The following is a 25,536-nucleotide window of genomic DNA, read 5'->3' as shown; positions in this document are numbered from 1 at the left end:
TCAATAAAAACATATTTTTTTTCTCTGATATGTGGCTGTCTTTGTTTGGCAGGGTAACTCCATCTTCTGAAAACCCCAATGGTGCTACCTGTAGTGTAAGTCAGGGAAAGCCGTCTTTAAGAAGAATAAAAGGGAGAATACACAGAAGCAAAAGTCTGGATAGCATTGATTTCTGTGAATTCACTGTAAGTACCATATATTTACAGTTATCCTATATAAAGTTAGGAGGATCTTGCTAATAAAGCAGTTCTCCCTCTTGCACTGGGTTTATCTCCTTGTCAGAATTAGAAAAGGTATTGTACTTAATGATGTTGTAATTGCAGTTCTACACTGCCAAATGTTAAGAACAGTGATGTTGCTTGCATAATCAGTAATGCATAACTATGGTTTTCTTCAGCAACCATTAGACATAAATTTTGATGTCAGATTTTAATATTGCCACCTGCATAAGATGTAGAAATGAACTGGAAATGGAGTAAATATGAAAAATGAAATATGTTTTCAAATTCTAGTTTTATATTTAGATTTTAGAAGTTGCATTTAAAGCAAAACAGATTATTTTTTACAAAACCCACAAAACTATTTTAGTTATATATGGCTATAATACGACCAGTATACTAGAAAAAAGAAACAGATGTTCCTAAAGATGTGTGAGCTTATAACACTTAAAAGCTAATATCACAGATGACATCTTACTACAATTAAGTGGTACTGATATGTACTGATTTTCTTCTCTTTGGTTTGGGTGTAGATATATTTGTCTTACATTTTCAGAAAATTCAGTGTGATCATGGTTTCAAAGAATTTGTATAGGTGGTGCTTTAGAGATTTAGCTGGAATTTTTTTTTACACAACTTTTTATTCAGGAGGAGTTGTTTGCTTGAAATAATGGAAGAAAAGAAATTGTTACTGTGGAAGAGTATGGAACATGGAGGGTAGATTTCCTGCTATTTATACTATTTACAAAATCTTAGAATTAGTCAAACAATAAGTTTTCAAAAATTCTTTACTGAAAACAATTAGAAAATATACCTCTCACCTAACAGCAAGGAATTTGGCCAAAACAAATAGTATTTTGATAAATTAATATAATTTAGTTTTGAAATACTAAAAAAGTCAAAGAATATGTTGAATTATAAATTGGTTATCAAATATGAAGATGAAAGAGATAGGAAACATGCTGTCTTTGAAACATACAAGTCAATAGCGATGTGAAGATATTGTCTGGCATTACATGCAAATATAAACAATGTAACTAAAATATTCAAATGCAATTTCGAGAAACATCGTTATCTAAAGCAAAACAATGGTTTGAGTATACTGTATCATTCGGTGTGATGTTTTTATACATGATACCAACAGCAGAAGCAGTATTTTTTTTCTCAGGACTGTTTTGTTTCTAAGTCTTGTAGTGCTATCTTTGGGACAAAGAGCTTGTTTGCTGATTAAGGAAGTAATTAAATTAGTAGCAAGGATTTGAGATTTAGTGTATCACATGGTGTCCAGATACTTCTAGCAGTGCGGGTACTGCAAAGTTGGGTTCCATAGCTGGGGTAAGATGTGTGCAGTGAGCCTGTGCTCAGTTCTATCCTGTCAGTAACTCGCACTGCCTAATTTAAAACTAGTTTTGGTAGGTCTATGCAAACTGTTGTCACCGCAGTGGTAATCGGTGTAATCATTACTGTCCTGAAGGCTAAAAATTCCCCTAGGGAATGAGATTGCTGAAACAATAATTTTAGCTTGTGCTATATGGGGCTTCATCTGTGTGGTCCTGTTAAGGAGTTTTATCTAAATCTATCTCTACTCTTGGGGCCTTCAAAGAAAAAGCCAAAGGTAAAAGGAATATCTTGCACGCTGTAGAGCCTTTGCAAAGATATTTGGGACAGATAATAATGGGGCATGTCTGTAGCCGTAGCATACAATTGTGTAGAGTATGTATATGTATAAATTCATACATCAATAGCGAAGTATTGATAATTAGGATCAGGCAAGGAAGCTCACTTTTTATTCTGAGGTGTCATGTTAAAAGATGATACAAGTTTAAATAGCTAAGCACACAAAGTTATAAATGTGGATTTTCTTGCTGCTACGTAATTTAGAGTCACACTGAAATATTTCTTGGTATTAAATAATGTTACTTTTATTGTTTTAAAATTATGATTAAAAATAAGTCTAAAGAAATAATTGAGGAAATTAGTATGCCTAAATCTTTCCAGAGAGCTCTCAGGACTGAATGTTTTTCATGTTAATGATCTTTTTCTAGTAAGAAAGCTTAGGCCTGCCAGATAGAATAAAACTGAAAATGAAAATAAAAGATTTAGTAGAAGTGAGAAATTCTTTATACAATGAGGGGAAAGAGCTTTTCAAAGCTTTCTTTTTACAACTGTGTTATGCTGCAGTGTATCCATCTTATGTACAAAAAACATGAAAAGTAAATTGATCATCCAGTAAACCGTTGGTTTTCTTCATCATGTAATGAGATTGAGATCCATTAATAATTCTGAATATTACTGGATTTAATTTTAAAATAATGCCTATGTGCATCCCCAACTGATCTTTTTTGTAAACCTTTTGCTCCCTATCACTAAGCAAATTCTTACTGAGGACAAATCCTAACAGCAGAAAGACATAAAAAATAAGTTATACCTTCTTTTCTCCAAGCATGAAGAGATGTGTCCCCAGTGGGAAAGTTCTGGATTGCCATGCAATATGCATATACAAAAAATTCAGTGCACAAAAATACTGTATTTACTACTTCACTGTGACTTCAGCTATGTCAAGGGATAAGTTGCAGGAACTGCTTTAAGCTGGGAGGCTGATTAAAAAATGGGGTTATTCTTTGCAAGGGAGGAGATAACCAGTGAAGAGCCTACTGTGTGTGGAAAATTTCAGCAGAGGCCAAATAGTGACTTGGAGGGAGTACCACAGATGCCTTCTGAGGGTTGTCTGAGACATGATGCTGCCAAGTTTCTTGTTTACCACAGTTAATAAAATCTGGTTTGTGATATTAATGGCTTTTAGTTATACTTGGAGCTCTTAGTGTGGATGATGTGCCTAAGAATGCTAGAGAGGTCTTTGCCTATAAAACCTCATAACTGGATGGCCTGCTGCTGCAATGACTTATTGCAAGCCTCCATATTTTGAAAGGCTGTCAAAGCACACAACTCCTGGTTGGTGCATTACATACCTGTGTTACCATCTCACAGCTGGCTCATGCTGTAGTATAATTAACATCCTTTTACGCAGTATAAGTTCTCCCTGATTACAAATGTTGGGGGTCTGCAGGATTGCTGACAAAATCTGAGTTTTATTTCTTAGTGGTACCTCTGCTATTGTAAGTGGGTGATACTGGGGTTTGTAATAGTGATGCTTCTGGTTACTCTTTTGCTAAGATAGAATGTGAGAAGATAAAGTGGTGAAATAATATTAAGCCACAGGGTGATAGTACAGCAGCTCCCTTAAAATGTGTATCAGTCTTCAACTACTTTCATCCTTTTTCTTTTTGTTATCCTCTCCATGTATTAGTGCTACCATTTAGTCAGATTAGGACCTGTTCCCACAAACTAAGTAAAATCTGTTTCATTGCCTTTTAGTTCTTTAAGGAGTATTCTTGATGTTATGCTTCCCCAGATATTAGCCCTTGAAATACTCAGCTTTAGTGGCACATATTTTAAAAATACAGATTTTTTTTTTTTTTTAATTGGATATTGGTAAACCAGAGATATTGCAGAACTCTCATTCCACACTGCAGAAAACTTGGGAGAAAAGAGAAAGAATAGGATTATCAGTCCTCAGAGAAAGATGTGGAACACATAGTACCTTGTAGAATGAGCTTATCGTACTAATGTTCATTACCTCTGTATTTTAATGTTTATTATACTGAAACAAACTCTGGCTTGCACAAGCCACCCTGTATAGCAGTAGCACTTCTGAATCCAATTCATCAACAGGGATTTTGTTGTACTAGGCTTTGTGCAATCACAAAGTGTTTATTCTCAAGGACCTTATAAGCTATTTATAACAATAGGTAAGATGTGCCTAACTTTTATTCTTTAGCTGCATACGGCTCTCAAGCTGTTCAAGTACTGCACCAGCCTAGGGCTTCTGAAGGTCACATTGGGATGCAGGTACAGTCTGGGACTGCTCTACGTGATAGAACACTAAGGCTGTAGGGGAGTTGTTCTCATTTGTGTGTAAACTACCTTGGGAGTCTATATGACAGCTCTGCGTGTATGAAGGGATCTGATCTTGTGGTTGCTGACCATATGACAGATGGCTCATAGCATTACAAACATTGACCACCCCTACAATGCGTAGATGCAAATAAATTGTTCTCTTCTTTCCCTGCAAGACAGTGATGGTGTTTTGTGGGAATGACAGCAGGGAGGCTTTGTTGAAAGCATTTATAAGGAGCTTGTCTATGAACTTCAACAGTGATGGAATGTCTAAGATATCATTTTAATTTTTAGTATTGTGATTCTTTGATTGGACTCCAGAAATAACTTAAGATGAGCATCTTGAAGACTATATGTTTAAAGGAATATGGACATAACACTTTCCTCCTAAAATCAGCCATTGTGGAAGAAGTTGCTCTCCTCAGAAATCAGAGCACTGCAGTTATTTATGATATTAATAAGTCCAGTTCTGCATATTTTCTGGAGGCAGGTGGTGCTAGCCTGCTCTCAAAAAACATGTACATGGCAAGTTTTCCGTTAACCTACAATCATAGTGAAGTAGATAACATCCAGTGTACTTCTGCTTGCATGGGTGTGGACTTCCAAGGAATAATTTTGCAAAACGTTATAGAAATTGAGCCTCCCCCCTCCCCCCCCCTTCCATTCCTTTCTAGTCTTACCTTTTTGAGATGCATTGTTTTGCCTCTTCCCACCATGTACTGACAATGAAGTGAATTTGGCTGGAATCATGGGGTACTACTGTATAGAGGTCAGTGGATGTGAGCATGCAAAATAACAAAAGTAACACAGTAGGGTGGGAGGTTCTCCTCCAAAAGAAGGGAAAAGAGAGACGACCCAGTACAAAAGGCGGTCTGAATAAAGCACTGTGGAATGCACGACAAGATGGAAGAGGCAACAAAGGAAGAGATAATCAGAAAGTGAGAACTAGCTAATGTATTAATATTTTTTTTTTAGATAGGGGATGCACATTTTCACCTATAACACTAATTTCTTGTTCACTGTGGTAAGTAGTATGCCATTGAGTGGGTATGACTCTCTCTGTGCTTGCCTGCTCTCATTAGCAGGATGGAGTGGTTGACCTCAAATGCGCTCTGTGGAGATAAGTGTGTGCCCAGCATGCTGTATGTGCAAGGAGGTGCATGTGCACCAGAATGCTCTGAAAGCAGCTGTGAGTGACTGTTTGTACCTTATTTTTCTGTGGCTGTTGTTACTAGGAGTTTCACCTGCTTTATAGTTTGTAATAAAGTTTCAAGACTGTTTAGAGGCTTCAGTGATTAACTTCCAGGATGTTTGTTATTACATCCTTATTTCACTTCCCCAATCTATTTGGTAGGGTTTTAAAGTATACGGCAGGCTGAAGAATCCATTTGTCATTTGAAATGTCCTTACAAGTAAATTGGGTGATTGTTGCTGTGATTAATCACATGCCCACCAGTGAAAATAAAATCTAGTGACCAGAAGAGGATACTGTACTATACTGCTTAACTAGTTCAAAGAGCATATTGCTGAGCAAGGCAATCTAGTCTGTACTGAAAAGCATGGATTTATTGCAGTTTCTATTTTACTTAGTCTTACCCAAATTCACCTTCCCTTTGACTCATCTTATAAATGGCTTCTGAGGTGGTAGATATTATTCTGTAGTTTGGGGTTGTGAGTGTTTTTCCCCCTTTTTGTTTTCTTTTGTTGGTGTTTTTGTGGTTTTTTTTCTTTAATAAATAATATTGTTCTGATTGTATACTTATGTTTGTCTTAATTTTTCCTGCTGAGTATTTTAAACTGAGTGTGTGTTTGTAAGCTAGTAAAATGATAAGTGAGTAATAACACAAATTATATATATCAGATTTATTTCTTAGGATAGAGGCATAAAAACACTGACACTCTGTAAAAAGTCCTGCAGGTATTTTGATCATCTCTGTAGATGTGGAAGGAAGAATTCATTAGCACATCTGGAGTCTTGTGAATGCCCTTAATTTGTTACTGTTCAGAGAAGTGTGGTTATTACGCAGCTGTTTCCGAGAATTAAATCCTCTATAGTAGCTTAGACTTGCTTCACAATATTTTTGTTATACTGTGACTTATTTATTATAATATTATTAATTTAATCTATTGATGGATATATGAACACAACACTGACCTTATATAGTAAAGCCAGTTTTGGCCAGTTTGTTTTACCTAAGATAGTTTAAAAGCTTTAAAAAAAAATTGTTAACAAATTAAAACATTTTATAGTTAACGAAAATACGTCTTTCTTTTGTATTTCATTGGTTGAATACATAGAAAACAATGCAGAAAACATATTACTGGTTTTAACATATATAGTTAAGAGTTTTAAATACAGAGAAAAAAATCTTTTAAAAAAAAAGATTTTAATTGGAACAAATGTTGAAATCTAATACTGATGGGAAGAAAAAACTGCAGGCTTTTGATCCAAGATTACAACTCCTCTGGGAAAGAGGCATATATTTTCAGCATTGTTTATTCTGTCATCTTGCTTTTTATTAAAAAAAAAATCCAAAGTTTTATATAAGAATGTTATAAATGTTGAGGCAAATTATTAAGTCTCAAGCATAATACTAGGTGAAGCTTATGCAGCCTTAAGATTAACCTAAGGACATTAACCGTAAATGAACAAATAATTTCATTTGCTAAATTTTAAATTGTGATTGACCTTGATTTGAGTTTCTGAATTGATTCAGACTGATTGGTTTGTTTCTGAATAAATTCAGCACTCCAGTTTAAATCTACCAAGGATGTTAACTCCGTAACAGTCATTATATCAGCGACTGTATTTACATTTTATTTTAATTAGAAATGTGTGTTCAAGTGAGTGCATTTTTAAGATTATTTTTATTTCTTCTCAAAACGGCATTATGAATTGGGGCAGATGGAGCTGTACTGGAATTCTCTTTGGCATTTGGTCAAGTAAGACCTGGTTGATTACTTTACCACCATCATACTTTACATATGATTGTGACTTTTCAGGTCTCTCGTTTCCTAAGAAAACATCAAAAGATATGTACGCCATTGTGTGTCTTTAAACAATATAATATCAGATCTCTCTTGTGTGGTTGTGCAGGATGCTGGCGTAAGGTATTCAGTCTCAATATTAAGGTGCACATGCAGTTACCTTCCAGTGAACTGAAGCCCCAGGCAGGATGAAAGTCAAATTGTTTGCCCTTTGACTATCCCAGGGATCCAAGGAAGTAGAGAATGACCACTGTCTCTGTTTTTGAGGTACCACTGTGAGCTCCCTTGAATGTCTTAATTGCTGAACTGGATTCTGTATGCATCTACATGATGATCAATGTAATATTAAAGTAATTTGATGGGATGACTCAGGGAAAAGAATAACATTCATACAAATTATGTAAATGCTAATCTATTTTTTTCTCTGAAAACCAATGTTTATTGATATAGACTAGATACCTTAATATTTTGTTAAGCATTACATATTTATGTAGGAAATAATTGTTTCTGTCCCAAAAAACTTTATGTGAGTGAATCTAAACTGTTTTTTGAGTCTAAGCACACTTATCTTTCATGCCAGAAATTCTTCACTTGTTAATTTCTAGAGTAAAAGTTAATATCATATTGCTAAATCTATTTTCCTGTTATTGATAGATTTTATTTGTTTGACCTTTTCCCACTGTTGTGCTCAGAGAGGCAGACTGGTTATATATGAGGAAACAAAGACTGCAACAATTTTGTTGCAGGCTCTTAGCCTTGTGCCTAAAAATAGCAAATAACAGGAGTGTCAGTATGAGTGGCTTTTCAAATATGTCGTTAGAATATATATGCTGAGAATTCTAGTAGCACATCTGTTTTAATATTTTTATTAGATTGTTGGTTTTGGGGGGTTTGTTTTGGTGTAGGTTTTTTTGCCAATTTTTTTGCCTTACCAGAACATTTTTCCCCTTGGAAACCAGAATTTCTGAGTGATTAATTCTAATGGTCTTTAAAATTCGGGTTTTGTTCTTGAAAAAAAGTACATGCTTTTTGTTTTTTTGGAAAAGCTGCTCGGAATTTTCTGTCATGAAATACATTTGTGAATGTGGGCATCATTGGCCAGTCTGCAAAGATATAATAATTTAATGGAAATTATAACGATCCTATAATGCAAGTACAGTCAGCCTCAGAATGTAGTGTTTGGTGGGGGCAGAAATTGTTCCTACTACTTTTTCCATAGAAATAATGGAAATGTTTCCCATGACCTTCAGGCACTTAGTTTATGTTACTGTCTCAGAAACAGGATCTCTTGATCTGTGACTGCCAATACTGCAGGAACCTTTCTGGTTAAGGATGAGAATATTACTATTTTCCACACGCTTAAAACTAGTTTGTGCAGGGAAATGAGAAGAATATTTTCTTCTTGAAATACAGGAATTGATCTATGTGAAAAATCAGAGTATCTTCCTAACTTATGCACAAAGACAACAGCCACAGTTATAATTAAGGTCTTCAGGTTTTCAAGAGTTTTAAGCAATGAGCTTTTTACTAAGTGGGATTCTCTTAAAGTGCCCTTGTGTTGGTCTTCTCACCAAGCATTATTTCAGTCAGACTGACCAGCTTGATACGGAGGTAATTCTGGAGTTTTCCAGAGCAATAGGTACAAATTTATTTGTAAATTATGCAGACAGAATGTCTGCAAATGTTGCAGCCATACCCAGTTTTGTTTTGATAAGCCCAAAGAAGCACTTAATCAAATACTAAAGGAGAAGCTGAGAAGCAAGCTGAGCAAGATCTTGAAATCTGTTTGGCCTCATTAGGTGGTCTTTTAAATTATTTTTTTCTTAAGTTACAAAAGAAGAAATATTAATCCATAGTATTAAGTATTCCATAACTGTGACTTAGATATTCCAGTCAGAACTGCTGGCAGAACACTCAAAGGCGGTATTTCACAGCACTGGGTTATATTTCTTTCTTTACAGTTTGAAGAAGGTCTTTTTAGTTACACAGAGAGATGAGAAGATAGTGTGAGTTGCTAAACAGCTGCAGAATATATCTTTTTAAACTCAGCCTCGCTCAAGGTTATCCACTGCTACCCAGATGCTGTTATGCATATCTGCCTATATAAATTATATTAAAAAATACATACACACATGCATGCACATTGCATTTAATATGCAAAATTATACTGGTTAAGGTCACTTTTTGTCAGTATGCTCTGTACATACATTTTTGAGTTTTGTTGACTAAACTCTGACTGTCAAAATTACACCTGTCTCTGCCAGTTGCAAGCATCTCTAAGAGCAGGACCTGACCCTAAACAGGCAATCCTTCAGCAACAGTTGTAAAATGTCGTCGTCACCCTGTCAAGGGCTGCTTTTACCAACTCTTTTCTTTGCTCTCTGGAAGTTCCAGTGGGTGCTCAGGAATATGTCATTCATCACTCAAGTGAAATATTGCTTTTTTAAAAACATTCTTCACCACTCCAATTAATTCTCTGTCTAGCCCTTTCCCCATCTTTGTCATCCGAATGTCTGAGGAGTGTGCCCAGGCAGGGAACAAAGGAATTTGCCTTTACCAGATGGTTTATTTTAAGAGGATGCACCAGTACTAATGTAGAAGAATTGACAGGATACTCTCAGCAGTCAAAAAAGATATTGAAATATGGGCTGTAGCAAAAGGCTTTGCTGCAGTCACTGGGAAAAATATTAAAAAGAAAGAAAACATTGTTAAAATAATGGAAATATAATTCTGTGCATTGAGAGTTGAAAATGAAGTACATTCCACCCAACACGTAAGTCTTCAACCTAACTGTAAAATAAAATAAAAAAGATTAATTGTAAGCACCTTGGAATACAGACTGCATGAATTTGCAAAAGTGTCATAGCAAACTTCTAGTAGAATGTTGGGGGTTTTTAGTCCAAAGAAATTGTTTATATTTGAAGTCTGGGGCTTTGAATGGAACACAAATTGTTTATAAGCTGTGCTTAGACTGAAAAAAGAGTTAGAATGCATTAATGGAATAGGGCAGTTAGCGTGGGCTGGCTCATTGGTCTTTAAGAAACAAAGACACTTTTAGTTCACAGAGATTCTGTTTTCTCTTGGCACAGATGTTCTTTTTGTTCTCTGGCATGGTATTCCTTGATTTTTCAAAGAAATATTGGATGTTTGTTGCCCGTCTACATCGAAGAAGAGCAGCTTGCTTCTCCCATTCATATAATATGCATTTGCTTATTGCTCTGCAGTATTCTGTGAGGAAGCATACAGGACTGAATAACCTCTAAAGAGCGGATGACTTTGGATATTTGGCACTGTTGTTAGCAATATACTCTTGGGATCACAGGCTCCTATAATAAATTTAGCAATCTTGGCTGCACTATTGCTATACTTACCTAGCAACCCTCAGAGCTAGAGAATTTGAAAAGTACATATCCTATTCTCACTGTGGTGAATGCCACTGCATGAATAGGAAGGTAAATAATAAGTGTTTGTATTTTTATGAAGATTTGACATTTAACTTTTTATATCTACTGACTTCCTCCAGCTGTATACTGTGTTGCCTTTCATTGCCCTTGAGGATGGCCCAGGGGAGGGGGGCTGAAAGGTTGTTGATGACAAAGAAGACAAAAAATTAGCAAGGAGGAGATATGGTCTTGGAGCTGCCCAAATGTTCAGAAACCAGAGAGTGCTTTCTGAACCTGGTCTGAAGGTAAGTTAGAAATAGGCAATACTCAAGTCTGAGCGATACGCTTTCCAGTGAGGTTTTCTGCAGTTCTTCAGATAAAGGGAAAATAATGAAGTCACATATTCCGGTGTAATGTGGACGTCATATAACATAACTACAGACACAGTTAATTTTATCCCCTTCTTAGGAAGCCAGCATGTCTTATTCTTTGACCTGACTGATGAATGTAGAATAAGATGATGGTGAATTCACATACATCAAAGTTGGATGCTGCCTGAAGTGACCAGGCAGCACTTCAGCTGCACCTTTTTAGGTGTACTTTTTACATGTGGACAGTAAAACACTGCTTTGTGAAATCATGATTCATTTACGATAACGAGATAAGGATGTGAGCTCCCAAATGAGCAATCCCTCAACAGCTGCATGAAAGCTTTTCGCAATTTATAACTGGATATGCACTCTATATTCTTTTATTCTTAAACATGGAATCCCTGTGAAACTTGGTTGACCAAATTAACCAAGTTCTCACTTACTTGGTTATCTACCAGTGTTTGCATGACCAGAGAAATAAATGGCTTTTCCTTTCTCTATCTAGAGGGTAATGTAGGGGCGGCCTGAATCAGGCTTTACCATATTGTACCACCTTACTGAAAGATCTTTCCAGTAGCTGCATGCAGTATTTCCTCTACATTAACCGGCAACAGTTTTGGGCAGTGTAACAAAATAACTTTGGATATGTGGTTCATTACTACCAAATCAAGTACTTGCAAAGCAATAGCAATTCAGGGATGCAAGCACCCATAGCTGACCTGCCTTCATTTCTCCACTTTGTAGAAATTCTTCTGTATGTTCACAGGGAAACTAGAATGAGTTTAGATACGTGCCCAGGAAAGTGAAGCATTTATCCAAAAGTTTTGCATCCTGTAGTTTTAATCTCATATTTGTATTAATAATCTCCTCTGAAGTGTCTGTTTCTTGGATTCAGATCTCCTGCTGTGTGTTCTGTGAGGGAATCTTGGGGCTATAAGATGCGTACACAAAGAAATACAATTTGGGATGGAAAACAGTCCATTTTTTAGTATGAGTGCAAACCCAGGAAGATAATGGATGAGTCAGGAAGATTTGTTGGACTTCATCGCAAACATCTAAAATTCCCTGGCAGGAGCTTCATTTCTTTTTTCTACCACTGCAAACTTTTCCATTTCAGATAGTGCTTAGAATGGTGCCTGCACACTCTGGAGTGCTCACAAAAGTGGTAACACAGTATTTGCAGTGTTATACATCATCTGCTGACACATACTGTCTTGAGAAGGTACACTGGTATGGGCAGCAATTGCAAGTGTAAGTTATCAGCAAAGCATTATAGGTAGCTCCCTGCCAGCAGGAATCTTTCTTATAAACTTTCTGATTCTGCTGGTAATTTGGGATTTTCAGTATGGAGACTGTTCTTTTCAGACCATACCTTTAAAAAGGATCTTCAATAAATTTGTTCATTGGAGTAATCTCCCCAGGGAAGTGGTTGACTCGGTCACGTTGGACACCTTCAAGAGTCATCTGGACAGGGTGCTGGGCCATCTTGTTTAGACTCTGCTCTTCCTAGAAAGGTTGGACTAGATGATCCCTGAGGTCCCTTCCAACCTGTGATTCTGTGATAAATTGGTGGGACTAACACTTTATGCAGGTTTGGGATGAGGCATTGGGATATCCTTGACTAGATTGTACTTCATGATTTCCAGAAAGACCAGCTGAAGATCTGCTGTTATATTTTGTCCCTTAATGATTTCCCTTCCTGAAGGGTTGCAGTGGCTTTTACATTAATGTTTGCACAGCTGTGTTGTTTCTTGTTTTCATTTTCATTTTTTGTGGTTCTTACTATTTATATTATGTTAGTACTTAAAACACCCTGTTAGCATCAGAGTCCCACTGTACCAAATGTTTTAGAAACATAGAGGATTCAATTCTCTAAGCATCAAATATGTTAAAATGTGTTTTAAAAAAAACCCACTAGTGCAGATATATCAATTAAAATTAAAAAGGTACAGATGGCTTATCACCATAGTGATAGTTTAGGCTCCCCTAATTTTATCTGAAGCAAGGAACTGCATATAACTCTTTCAAGTGTTTGCTCTTCTGCCTCTTCACTTTCATGCAAACATCCTAAAATATTAATTATTCAGCAAATTGAGCTGGATTTGTCCTGAAATAACTTTTTGTCAGAGCCTGTAGTTACTCTGGTGTTAAAACATGGACACCTGTACTGCCTCTTGTGTGGCTGCTCTAATTAAAGGTGGAAGTGGATACTCAGTGTCCCATCATTGGGGAAAAATGTGTACAAGGATATTAAACTGGAGCTCATTTGAAAAGAAAGGTTGTTGGCAGACCAGAAGGAGCAGGATAAATGTGGGATTGAACAAAACGAATGTGCTGTAGGGGAACATGTGGGAGGAAACTCAACCAGTGTATTTGTACCCAAAGGACAGTCTGGAATGTTTGTTTAAAGGCTGAATGTTAGTAGAAAGAGCATCGAGGAAACACCTTGAGTGAAATCAAGTACATTTGAGAGGAAGAAGACTGAGATTAATAGTTCTTTTAAAAAACACTTGTTTTTTGAAAAAAGAAAAATTCTGAGTATTAACTGTCATAATTTTTTTTTATGGTTCATAATGTGATATTAGAGGAGACAGCATTCTATTTTAAGATTATTGTGGGAATCCTAAGTCTCAGGACTGTGTTCACTGTGTTCACTTGTAATGGTGCAGAGAAAGCAAACCAATTTCAGCCGAACATCTGAGAATAGAAGTGGCTGCCTCTTTAACGCAACTGTTCCTGTTTTCTGGAGTGCAAAGACGTGTTCTTGGGCAGTTCCTTGCTGATGAGGAACAAGATGACCAAGAGAACAATGAGACCCATTAAGTGATAGTTTTTATGCTCCCTGACTAATGGGTGGGCCTGATCTTGGTAGTGCTTTAGGATGCCACTTAACCACAGATAATTGCATCTAAGCATTACCTGTGAAGATGCTTAACATTAATAGGAGTTGTCATCTTAGCAACTATTGTTATTAGATATACTTGGGGGATGGGGGAATCGTTCTTGTACCAGAAGAGTTTCTGGGGCCTTTCTGATCAAAGAGGTGCTAAGGAACATAAAGGAAAATACCAACATGTGGTTTGGAATTCTACCAAAATTTAGCTGGCATTGAGAGAAATGTGCTATGTAAACTGTCTTGTAGGCTCAAGTCAGAAGTCAGCAGTAATTACCTTGCTGCTTATGATTAAAAGCCTGAAGAAGTAAAAAAAATTCCAGAGCCTCCAGTCTAGTCCAGATTGTCTGTGCTACTTTTCCTGCAGATGAATTAGATTGTTTCTACTTTTCAGTACAATTAGAAATAATCTTTGCCTTATACCATATATAAAACTGATAAAATGAATGCAGGGATGTATACCTAACTTAAGGGGTTTTTAACCAAATGGAATGGAATCTAAAAACTACCAAGATCTTCCTCTTGATTAGCACAATGCATTTTCGTAGTAATTTTGGAAAACACCAGTAGGGTGCATAGCTGGGCTGCACAGTGGTATGGTGTTGCCATTTACTTTAACTTTAGTCCAACCTTTTTGATGTATGTGGTGTGGGTGTTTTAAGTTATTCCTGGGGAAGGTTTTCATTGACTCCCCTCCTATGTAACTGTGGGAGCAGCTTTAGAGCTTGGTTATAGTATATACCAAAAGCTCAAATAAGAAAGGACAAAAAAATTGTCAGAACCGAAAAAATGTGACAGGAACCCAAACCCTATGCCCTTTAAGTCATTTATGACTCACAGTTTAGACAAACTGAATTTGGCAGCATTTGTGGTATTTTGGGTGTATTTGTGGAAGCCCACAATAGTGGGTTTTATCATCCTTTGTATTTAATAATTCAACACAGATTTTAGTCTTTTAAGTCATTAGAGTCCTTTTGAGATCTTTTCAGGAATGAGAGTTAGCTTTGAATTATTTGAAAAGTATTATTAAATAGATTATGTAAAGAAAGTGTGATCTCCTTTGGAGGTTTTTTTATCCTTTAATCAGGGGCAGAAAGCCTGGGAGCAGGGCCAGAAGTAAGGAGTTGGCAGGGACTGTGCCTCCTATAGAAGTGGGAAGGGAATTTGGAGTCTAAACGTGAGCAGACAAGAGGATGGAGGAAAATACGCCAAAAACAGGGTGTGCAGCTTTGAGGAGAAGGGGCAGAAGCAGTGGGAAGTAAAGCATACTGACAGCAGCTGCTTGACCAAACCAGACTGTATGATCTCTTTCACAGCTGGAGTCAACCTGCATGTGGTCTCAAAATTGCAGTCACCTGCCCTTGTCCTGTCCTTAGGGACAGCACTCTGCAGAGCTGTGTCCCCACATCATCACCTTGCTTCTGCCCCCTCAGTAGCAGGTCCCTCAGTACAGGGTGGCAGGTGCACAGCCCTACAGCCGTTGCCCTTAGTGCTGGTGCTGCGAAGAACCTGTCTCAAGCCTCTGACAGACCCTCTGCACTACTCTGGGCCCCTTATGTAATGTAAGGGGACTGGAAGAAACTGAGGATTTCAGCCTTCTTTTGAGTGAAGAAAAACTGTCTAATCTAGTCACTAGGAGGAGTCAACAGAAATAACTAAATACGTGCAAGATTTGAAGTGTTTGGTATGAGGGTGAATCAGCTGCAAAACTTGGCAAGGTCCAAGCACCTGCACCCCACTAAACTGTGTTTTTATTAAATTAGAAATTGAAGGTTTGACAAAGATTTTAGAGAAATTATTCTGACACTCAAAGGATTCTACTCTTTGATTAAACTAATCAAAATGCATTTGAATAAAAGGTGAAAAGTATATGGTAATATTGTCTTATGTCAAAGATGCTTTATGAAATCAGATTATGTCAAATAAAAAATTCCAGTCATTTTTATTAGAATATCAGAGCTCAGATAGTTCTGATAGCTCAAGCTCTAAAGAGTAGTGTTGAAAGGATATTAAAGATAAGGTAGTATTTAACACCTGTAGACCACTTTTTGGAGTCATGTAGCTTTTCTCCAAAAACTAGCCACTGAAATTTAGTTAGAGGTAAAGCTGTTTGAATATTGGTAGAGCAGTACCAGAAGTAATATAGCTGCAGTCTTTTCAAGTGCAGGTGATCTGTCCTGGGCCAGTCTTGATATGAAGGTAAAGACTTTAACCACAATGCACTATTTTCTCCTTTTTGAAACATTTTTAAATTTACTTTGTAAATATGCTAGATTAATTTTCAGTAAACAAATCCTTCATGACCCATAGGAACAGTTTCTGAGACTTGCTTACTCACATTTTGCTTAGCTATGATTTTCAGTTTATACAGTTAATCAAACTAATGAACTTGCAAAGCAAGTAATATGTTGTAATTAAGCCCTCTTGACTTGGCTTTTTGACCTTTTTGGATGTTTGAGTATTTTTTCTTCAATAGTCATGTAAGAAAATCCTGTATCTGTTTTTGGAGAGCCATACCAAGCTTACTGTCCTGCCAAGAACCACCAATATCACAGTCTGTGAGGGACCATGTGAGGTAGGTTACAGAGTGTATCACATCTGTTGTTGCTTTCACAACCTGCCATTGAAGGCAGTTGAGCCATACCCTATGATACGACAGTAGTGGTGCATAGTGGCTTGTGCACTAGGCTGCACTTCCTTGTTTGTTTTTTTTTTTTTTTAAAGCTTTCCACATTTCCAGGCTAATCTTATGCTTTTAGTGACAAGGGAAACTTCAGAACTTTTGACAATTCCTTCACTGTGCAGCTTTGACAACTGGAATTAAGTGTCTAAATTAGGCTAGCCGTCTTTTCACAACTGTGTGTAGGCTAAACTTGAATGTGATGTAAATGGTATTACTGTGTCAGCTGGAATGCAAGGAAGAAATGAAGTTCTAAGCAGGAAAAGCAGCTAGAAAAAATGATGGGACAAACTATATCTTATCTGATATCACCTGTAACTTTGCAGACTTATCTGCCTGTGTAAGACAGGTTGACATTAAGTAAGGCATACAGACCTCACAAATACAGCTTAATGCTGAATCCTATTAAAAAGTTTTTGAAGAGGGTGCTTCTACTACAAATGAATGCTTGTGTGCATGACAGGAAATCTATTATATCACAAATAATCTACTCACAGAAAAGAAGTAGCATCTGAGAAATGAATAGGATTTGTTAGCACATGGACAAGCATTTTTATAAAAAAGTAGGAATATTTCCATGGGGAAGCCTACTGCAATTTTCTTAGTAAGGGCCACTTCCCTTCTCTCATAGTGCTGCATTTTCTCCCATTCTCCAAATCTTTTGCTAATTAGCCTCCTACCTGCTTTTTCCCCATGCCAATTCTCACTGTCCCACACCATGTTCAGTGCTTGAATCCCCTTTCTCCTGTCTTGTGCTGGCTGAAGTCCATCTCCCTGCATGCTAAATGTTTTAATTCATTTTCTCATACATTGGACTGAAATATAAACTTGTTTTATCTAATCGCATATATTGGTCATGTATTTTCTTACAGAATACATGTACTTTCATATGTGTTCTGTAGTAACATGGGAAAATAAACTTAAGAGGTCATATCTCCAAATATCTACTTTTCCATCATCCCTAGAAACTGAACAGAAAAGCATCATGAAGCAGTCCATCTCTGTTTTCATCTCTGCTTTCCCTGTCCATTTTCAGTGCAGTCACAATTTTCTCTTTGAGAATGGAGGAATGTGCAGAGAAGGGAAAGCTATAATGGTAGTGAGCAATGTGGTAATATTGCTAGTTAGAACTGCTCTACTACAAAGTACATTGCAGTACATACAGAATGGTAGAAGGAATTTGTACAGAACACTATGGTGCATTTGGGGTTACAATGTCTATGTAAGGTTCATTAGCAAATGCTCACTTTCTCCCTAAAGAAAGGTACAATCTCTGCTAACTATTAAATACTCTATTTACATAGTCTTAATAACAATGAGGGTAGCAAATGATAAGAAACATACTGATTACATTACTACAACTTCCTGTCTGTGAGAACATCTAGAACAAGATGCTGGAGATGTTTCAAGTAAGCATAGGTATAAAAGTCTTTCTCCTAAATAATTCCATGCTGCTTTTGTTTCAAAAGAAATTAGCTTAGGCCTTAAGCCAAAGTTTTAATATCTTTTTCAAAACTATTGACAATGTTGTATAAACAGAGAAGAGACAAAGTTTCTGCCCTGAAATGTTCCACTGGCAATGAGTTCTGTAGTTTAACTGAATTTTAAAAATGTTGGGGTTTTTATGTTGGGTTTTTTAACTGGTTTTAGGAAATTCAGATATTTATTAAATCTTTCTGGTAATTTGAGACAAAAATATTGTCATTATACCCATTGTGAGAATATACCAGTTTGTCCAGTTGCAGTCCTTTCTCTTTTTTCATAAAAGAGATTTTTCTATGCAATCTTGTATCTTTCCTCTGGTTCTGCAGTTCCCTTTTAGAAGGAATGACACATAAACTTAGAATTCAAGTGAAGATCCATCATTGATTCTTTGAAGAAATGATAGTGTGATCAGTGCTATTCTTCATCTGGTTCCCTGTGTATCTTAACATTGTGTTACCATGTTTTGGCCCAATGATCAGAGGTTTCTGCTGAGCTTTCTACAGTTAAGTCAATGGTCATGAAATGTATTTGGTTTAATACAGTTAATTTAGAACTCTCATAACCCTTTAAGCTTTTTTTTTAGTTTGCATTACTTGATATTTTTGAGCATTAAGTTTTATTTGTCTTTACGTTGCCTGTTCAGCTTGGTTGTTTGATTTCTGAAACTTCTCATGGCATTTTTTGTTCTGACTTGTCAGGTGGTTTATATCATCTGGCTGTATTTTTTTAATCTACTACTCATTGTTCCTAGGAGATTAAGCCAGAAGTATGGAGCAATTAATTGTCATAGTGAAAATCAACCATTTATTTAAATTCTTCTGTTTATAGCCAGGTTTTGACCCAATATGATAATTTTATGTTGGGCTAAAATGTGCATCACACATTAAGGATGAGTATTTGGCAAAATATCTAAAACATTGCTATGCTGCCTCAGCACAACCTGTGAAAAGCACAGGTTGCACAACAAGTTTTAATTATCTTGGCTATCTTCAGGTTTTTTTAATGTTTTAAAGGATTCCATTCTATATTCATTCAATATGCCAAGGAACAATATATTGCAATATTTTTTTACTTTGTTAGCACCCAGCAAATCTGTAACCCTGTGAACACACTTTACAAACATAGGTGCATCTAGAGCCAAAGTGAGGAATCTTGCTTGATAAGGACCTTTTACCATCTCATTGGTTTTATTTCAGCTGCTCTACCACTTCACTCCTTGCTTCAACAGAAAGGAAACTGCAAATAATAATATAAATGCAGAGTAAAATGAAAAAAAAAAAGTATAGTTTGAATGGAAATCCTGTAGTTCAATTTTGTCAATGCCTACTTCTAATCTTACTTTGCTGTTTTTGTCTTTTTATTGCCATACAGTGTTAAGACGTCATTAGTGCTATCTTGCTTCACTTTTAAAAGCTTTCCTTTAAATCCATTGATTGGACTACTCTTTCTGATGTCCAAGAATCAGAAGGGAATCCTCAGAAGTGGATTGTTACAAATTAAAAGTTAGAGTACTGCTTCCATTAATATGGAATTTGAGCTATTGGTAATCATACGTCCCTCAGATGTGAACGGAGGTGTCTCTCTTGAAAAGATCTGACACGGGGGTTAGAGAGCAGAGAGTTAAGCTTTTATGCGTACTTATTTTTTCATCCTTGTCTTTTGGAACGTGCTTTTGTGGACTTGTGCTCTCAGGCATTTGCAAAAGAGAATGCAGTAGGGCAACTGTATGGGTAGCTAAATTTTAACAGACTACTTAGGGTATACCAGATCTGCAGGCACAGCTCAGGACTTGAGGTGCAGAGCACTACCATTTGGTTTGGTGGGAGGGATGTGGTACAGCCACAGTAAAAGGTCTCTTACCCTGAGTAGGTTCACAGGTTCGCTGGTGCTTTCAAGTAGATCTAGCTTGAAACCTCTATGAATATATCTTTGATACAATCATAAAAGTAATAAGATGATGGCCAGTTATTGTTTTAAATGGTTGGGTTACAGGAAATCCCTGAAACACCCTACATTTTTAAAGATTAATGTTTCAATTGGGCCAGGTGGCTTTGTGTTCACCAACTTTTTGCAATGTGACAAGCAGCAGATAGTAGGACTGGGAAAGCCCAGCGAATGCAGAATCACAAAGCTGCTGACTTTCAGTTACTATTTACCAGCAGGAAGGTGTTTATCTCATTACTTTTCCCTCGAGGTCTAAGCCCAGCCCACACACATACCAGAATATTAAAATACGTATAGAAACCATTCTCAAGCCCTTTTGAATCAAGTTTTTTCTCACCCCAGCTGGCTTCATTTCTGTGTCTTAGCCTCTGTTGGGTTCCTGTGTTGAACTTGTAATTCTTTCATCAGTGCTTCTTTAAGGCAACTATGAAATCTGCTGACACAAAGAATTTTGTTATATGAGTATATCTTCTTTAAATGTTAAATTACATTCCTGGTACATCATTCTTAGTATCACTTCAAGCATGTTGGATAGCATGAGTTGTAAAGAAATGTGCAGACAATCTTTGAAAAAATTATTTGTACAGTGTAGCTTATTCTGAAGTGTAGATCTCAGAATGCTTTAAACAAGGTTGAATTGTCTAAAATTGTTCATGAAAGAAACCAGGGATCTAGAACTAGAAAATAAGAGTAATTTCTGTGATGAGGAACACCTGAATATTCTCTAGAAATTTTTTTACCTTTTTCTTTTATCTCCATAGAATCTAAGATTCCTGAAAACACTAGAGATTTTACCAAATAGATGTACTCATCTTGGCTTTTGAGCCAAATCTGCTGCCTCTGGACTGAGAATTATGCAACTGACTGGTGAAATTCATTTGACTAACTCTTTCTTATAAAGAGTGGAAGGAGCAATAATAATTCAGTTTGGAACAGAAGCATGCTCAGGGTTAAGGATGTAGGTAGCTCATTGAAGTATGAGGTACTATCACAGATAAATACCATCTTCTCTGTAATCTTCTGCTTCAGAAAACAAAGTGTTTTCTTTCCTCACATTGAATTCCCTTTGATGTTTAGGTGCTTGAGGATCTCTCTGGTCCTGTGTAGAAAACACAGAATGTGTAATGTCATATGGTGATGGAAGTATAATATTACATAATGAATCTTTCTGCAGTGATACATATTACCAAAACTGTTAGCATTAAAGTTTAAATATTTGGGTTTGTTATTAATATTTATACAATACTGCAGGGGTACCTCCAGGTATTTTTAGAGAACTGAAAGGAAGAGCAGCTTTAAAACTAGTAGGATGGGAGCACAGCTGGGTTGGATGATGACCAAGCATCTCAGAAGCCCTTTAGTGACTCACTGCCACAGCTGTCTTGGCACTCTGGTTCCCAAGCAGCTGCTCTCCAGGACAGCCACACTGCTAATCTTGTGATGTATCAGAGCTGACTTGAGCTGCATCAGAAGTATATGTAGCTCAAAAGCCACATGTTGGTCCCTCTGGCATAGATTGTTCAAGTTTTGTTATGTCTTATGGTTGTTGGATATGCTGTATGGTTTGTTATCCCACTATGTTATGTAGGTATTACAAGGCAAGAAGCCTATCCCTGTGGTAGTCCCTGTGAAAGAATTCATATGAGTATGAAGTATAGATACTCCACATTCTTCTGAAAATCTCTTCATGTGTACTTCAATTCTACAACAAAACTTGTTTTCTGAAGTTCAACTTTGAATCTTAATAGGCATTGAGCTTTTAGTGATGAATACTGATTAACACGACTGACTTTCTGTGCAGTTTGTTTCCAAACCAATTTTTTAAATTGGAATTTATTTTTTGTGCCTCTGTGATGTGTAAGGTATTAGACCATTACTGTTTTTATTTTATATCATACCACACCTTTCTTCAACCACTGGAATAATCTCCCCAGGGAAGTGGTTGACTCGGCCACATTGGACACTTTCAAGAGTTGGCTGGACAGGGTGCTGGGCCAACTTGTCTAGACTGTGCTCTTCCTAGAAAGGTTGGACTAGATGATCCCTGAGGTCCCTTCCAAACTGTGATTCTGTTTGATTCTTTCACTATAACAAAAGTCAATGTGAAAGCATGGATCTCATAGCCCTTGTTCCTCTGTTTAGTGCTTTGATTACATCATAGATTTTAGCCTGTATAGAAGACACAAGCACTGAATACTTTCCTGAGTGTGAATGTCTTTTTGCCTACTGCCATCACAACTGCCTTATGCACTTTTTTAGTTGATGCTGATTCTTACTGACCTTAATCCGTCTTCCGAAGAAAAATGCCTGTCGAACCTTGTAATACTGTCAAAAAGCATGAAGTTCAGAGAATCATAGCCCTAGTGATGGAAAAGTCCTGTTAGGTCATCCAATTCATCTCTTGCCAGCACAAGGGTCTCTACAGGGATACTCTCTAATGCTCTGCCTGCTCGAGAATGGTCTGTAGTTCTTTAGCTGGAAACCCAGAGATTGATCAGTTCATTGTACATACAGATGTCCTGTTGCAACATTTCTACTCTGTATTTCCTTAAACTTTGACCTGGAATACCATTCAGGTAATAACTGATTGTCAATCCAGGGCATCTACATGTGCATGTGGTTGCGGTATATCATATCCAAAAGGCATGAATGAATACTGGCAAAATAACAAAATATTGCCGATGTCTAAAGAGACACATGACTGAGCAGACTAGCATACTATTTCTGCACTGGCAGGCAATTCTTGACAAGAAGCTGAGTATCAGTGACTGTGTTTTTTAATAGTATGGCAGCTGTCTTCTCAAGTATCTCACTGTTATATTGGGTAAAATTTTGAGCATAGCGAAGCTGTATATTTCTTTCAGGTTACCTGACCTATAGAGTGGTATGTAAAGCTGTACATCTTACAATAGAAAGTAATTTGTGATACTGGAGGATCGTAAGTAAATGATTATTGATTGATATTACTGAAAAGCTATCTTGCTGACGGTAGTCTCAACTGAAGTCTAGATATACATCTCAGATTCTGTTTATTTAAAATAAATATAATAGATACCTATTAGAAGTTGAGAGGTTCTCAGGAGGAATACTGGCTCATTTACATGGTTCTGGGGTGTAAGGCTTCTCATCTGCTACAGACTGTGTTCATAGAGACTGGCTTTTGCAGCTCTTAATTTTAGAGGCTTTTATATATATTTGTAATGGTCTTATCTGAACTAAAAAAGTGTTTCTCAAGGAATAACCCGTAACTCTGATACAGGGTTTGGATTTTTGGGGCTATAAGGAACAGTCTATCAGGCCTCTCCAGCAGATTTCTAAACTGTACAGCCACTCATTATATGTTTAGTTTGTAAATTGAACGTTGTAACTCTATGCTAGCCAGTCATGTTGCAAGCTGTACAGACAGTGGCTGCCTTGAATTACTATGCATATAATTAATCCTTAAAATAACAGTCATTTTCAATGTAAGGAAAAGCTTTATATACAGTATAATTTTTTCTTGCAGTGTTTTGATTTAACTACTTAGTACAATATAGGAAAACTAGTGCTTTAAAAGCTTAGAATCTATAAGAACATATAATGTGCCTTTCTTGTGTTTAGTCTCAAGGTGTGCATTTTCTTGTTACAAAAACGCAAAATTTTAATATTTTTGTACTAGATATTATAAAAGTGTAAATAAACAGTTCATGAACTTATAAGTTAGTTTAATTGTGCCAAAAGGAAAAATAACATCTTTGAAACACTTTTTTTCTCCAGACATCATCTGAGAAGACCATGTCTACCTCACTTTGTCTCATCTGACTAATCTTTTGATGAGAACCACCTTTTATTAGGTTCTGCAGAACTGAATTCTTTGAGTTGCTGAACGCTGATCAGTATAGCTCAAATAGATTGTAAAAAGGTGATTCATACTGAAGATAACTTTTTAATTCTTTGTAAGGAAGTGCTAGAGTAGAGACAACTATTGAAAATGTCTCTTTGTGGATACATGTTGAAATCTAAGTATGCAGTCCTTGTGAATTTTTGGATACATTGCACTATGTGAAGTATCAGTTCTAGGATTATATCAGTATGACAGGTTCTACTCACCAAATCCTTAATAACATTCATATTTGAAACTGAAATATAAAATTCCATCTGGGGAAACGTGCAGAGCTAAGAGCAGAATTGAGGCTGAGATGGTCTTGCAAATGTGCACTGCTATATTATAATTATGGAAATCTATGTAGAAGCAGAAATCTGTGTTTTCTTAATCTATTAACTTTACCTGTATCATTCTCATCAGCAGAACAAAAAGAAATATGCTTCAGTTTGAGCATTCATCATTGCTACAGAAAATTTTCTTTTTTCTTCCAGCTAGGATTTGATTTTATTGTCCATGTGAAAAGTGGTAAGAATGGATAGGGTTTTGAAAACTCAAGTCCTGAGTTTATTAGGTACTACCTGAGAGCAAAGTAGTTACTTGAAACAGAAACATAATGTAATTTATGAAGTTAATTGAAGGTAAAAATTTTTACATTCCTTAAATTTTAATCCCTTTGTAGTGCATGTGATTTCATGTGATTTCTTACCCTTTGAGAAACTGCTTCATTATCTTCCATACAGTTTGGCAGATCTCCATCTTTGCTCTGCTGAATAAAGGAATAGTGTTTCTACAGAAATGAGTTTGAGAATTTACAACATGGAGAAGGAGGTCCAGGTTTAAAATCCAGTTCTGAAATAACCGCTTGTTAGAAGCCAAGCTTTTTTACTGAAGTCTTGTACTATTAATATGATGACAGTTATTTTTGTAGGATCTGAATTTTACCAAAAAAAATTTTGCAAAGTATTTAGAAGCTGTTTTCATTCCTAAAATAACAAGCTTGTACTCTTTTCCTCCTCTGTCTTTAGAATCAATACTTTTAATGTTGGTTTAATTATATTTTGTAGTTTTCACTTGGCAGCTTTATTCTTATCTCTTTTTCTAACTTGTGCCGGTATAAACAGGATCAGAAGCAGATACCTGGTATCATGACAATGTTATTCTGTTTGAGTTACAGGTTTCTTGTTTACCCAAAGAAAGACACTGTTCATATTTTATTACCTAACCTCTGTTTCTACAGGGTTTGGGTTTTTTCCCCTGCAAACAGTTAAATTTAGGACATGGGGTTTTTTTTGGGGTGGGGTGGAATCTATATTTAAGACACAGATAAAATCTGGGCCTATAAATTTCAGTTCAAGATTTGTCTTTCGCATGCAAAGAATTCCCAGAGAGTGGTCAAACTTTTGTGGTTTCTTGTTGTAGGGGAGGAAGACTACACAAACTGACTCTGTCTCTCTTTGCTATGCGAGTGATCTGAGCTCAGTGTCCAGGGTGAAAAGAAAGACTACACAGATTCACTGCCTGCAGATCATATGTAGAAGGTTGCACTGGGCTGTTGTCAGATTGAGAGGTCTGACAACATGTGTTAGAATAATTCTGTGCAGGGGCCTGAAGCTTCCCATGGCATTGGAAATTTAGAAAGACGCTGTGAAAAATCACAGGGAAAGACACAATTTCTATTCAGTTGCTGTTGGGATATGCAGATAGCACTCTATTTTCCCTACTGTTTGTTTTTTCTTCTACAGGGACAGATTT

The 25,536-nt window shown here is 36.5% G+C and overlaps 1 protein-coding gene across 8 annotated transcripts in view; it reads left to right on the top strand.

The window, feature by feature from the left end:
• The window catches only part of TJP1 (tight junction protein 1), a 160,275-nt gene that overhangs the window by 9,839 nt on the left and 124,900 nt on the right, over positions 1 to 25,536 (top strand). For all 8 annotated transcript variants that reach the window (XM_075100161.1, XM_075100167.1, XM_075100163.1 and 5 more), the window contains one exon: positions 53 to 185. In XM_075100161.1, coding sequence (XP_074956262.1) covers positions 53 to 185 — 133 coding nt within the window. The remainder of the gene's footprint in view (positions 1 to 52; positions 186 to 25,536) is intronic.

The sequence above is a fragment of the Phalacrocorax aristotelis genome, chromosome 7 (assembly GCF_949628215.1).
Source record: "Phalacrocorax aristotelis chromosome 7, bGulAri2.1, whole genome shotgun sequence".
Lineage (NCBI taxonomy): Eukaryota > Metazoa > Chordata > Aves > Suliformes > Phalacrocoracidae > Phalacrocorax > Phalacrocorax aristotelis.
Note: the sequence above shows the minus strand (reverse complement) of the source record. Positions and strands in the feature narration are given on the sequence as shown.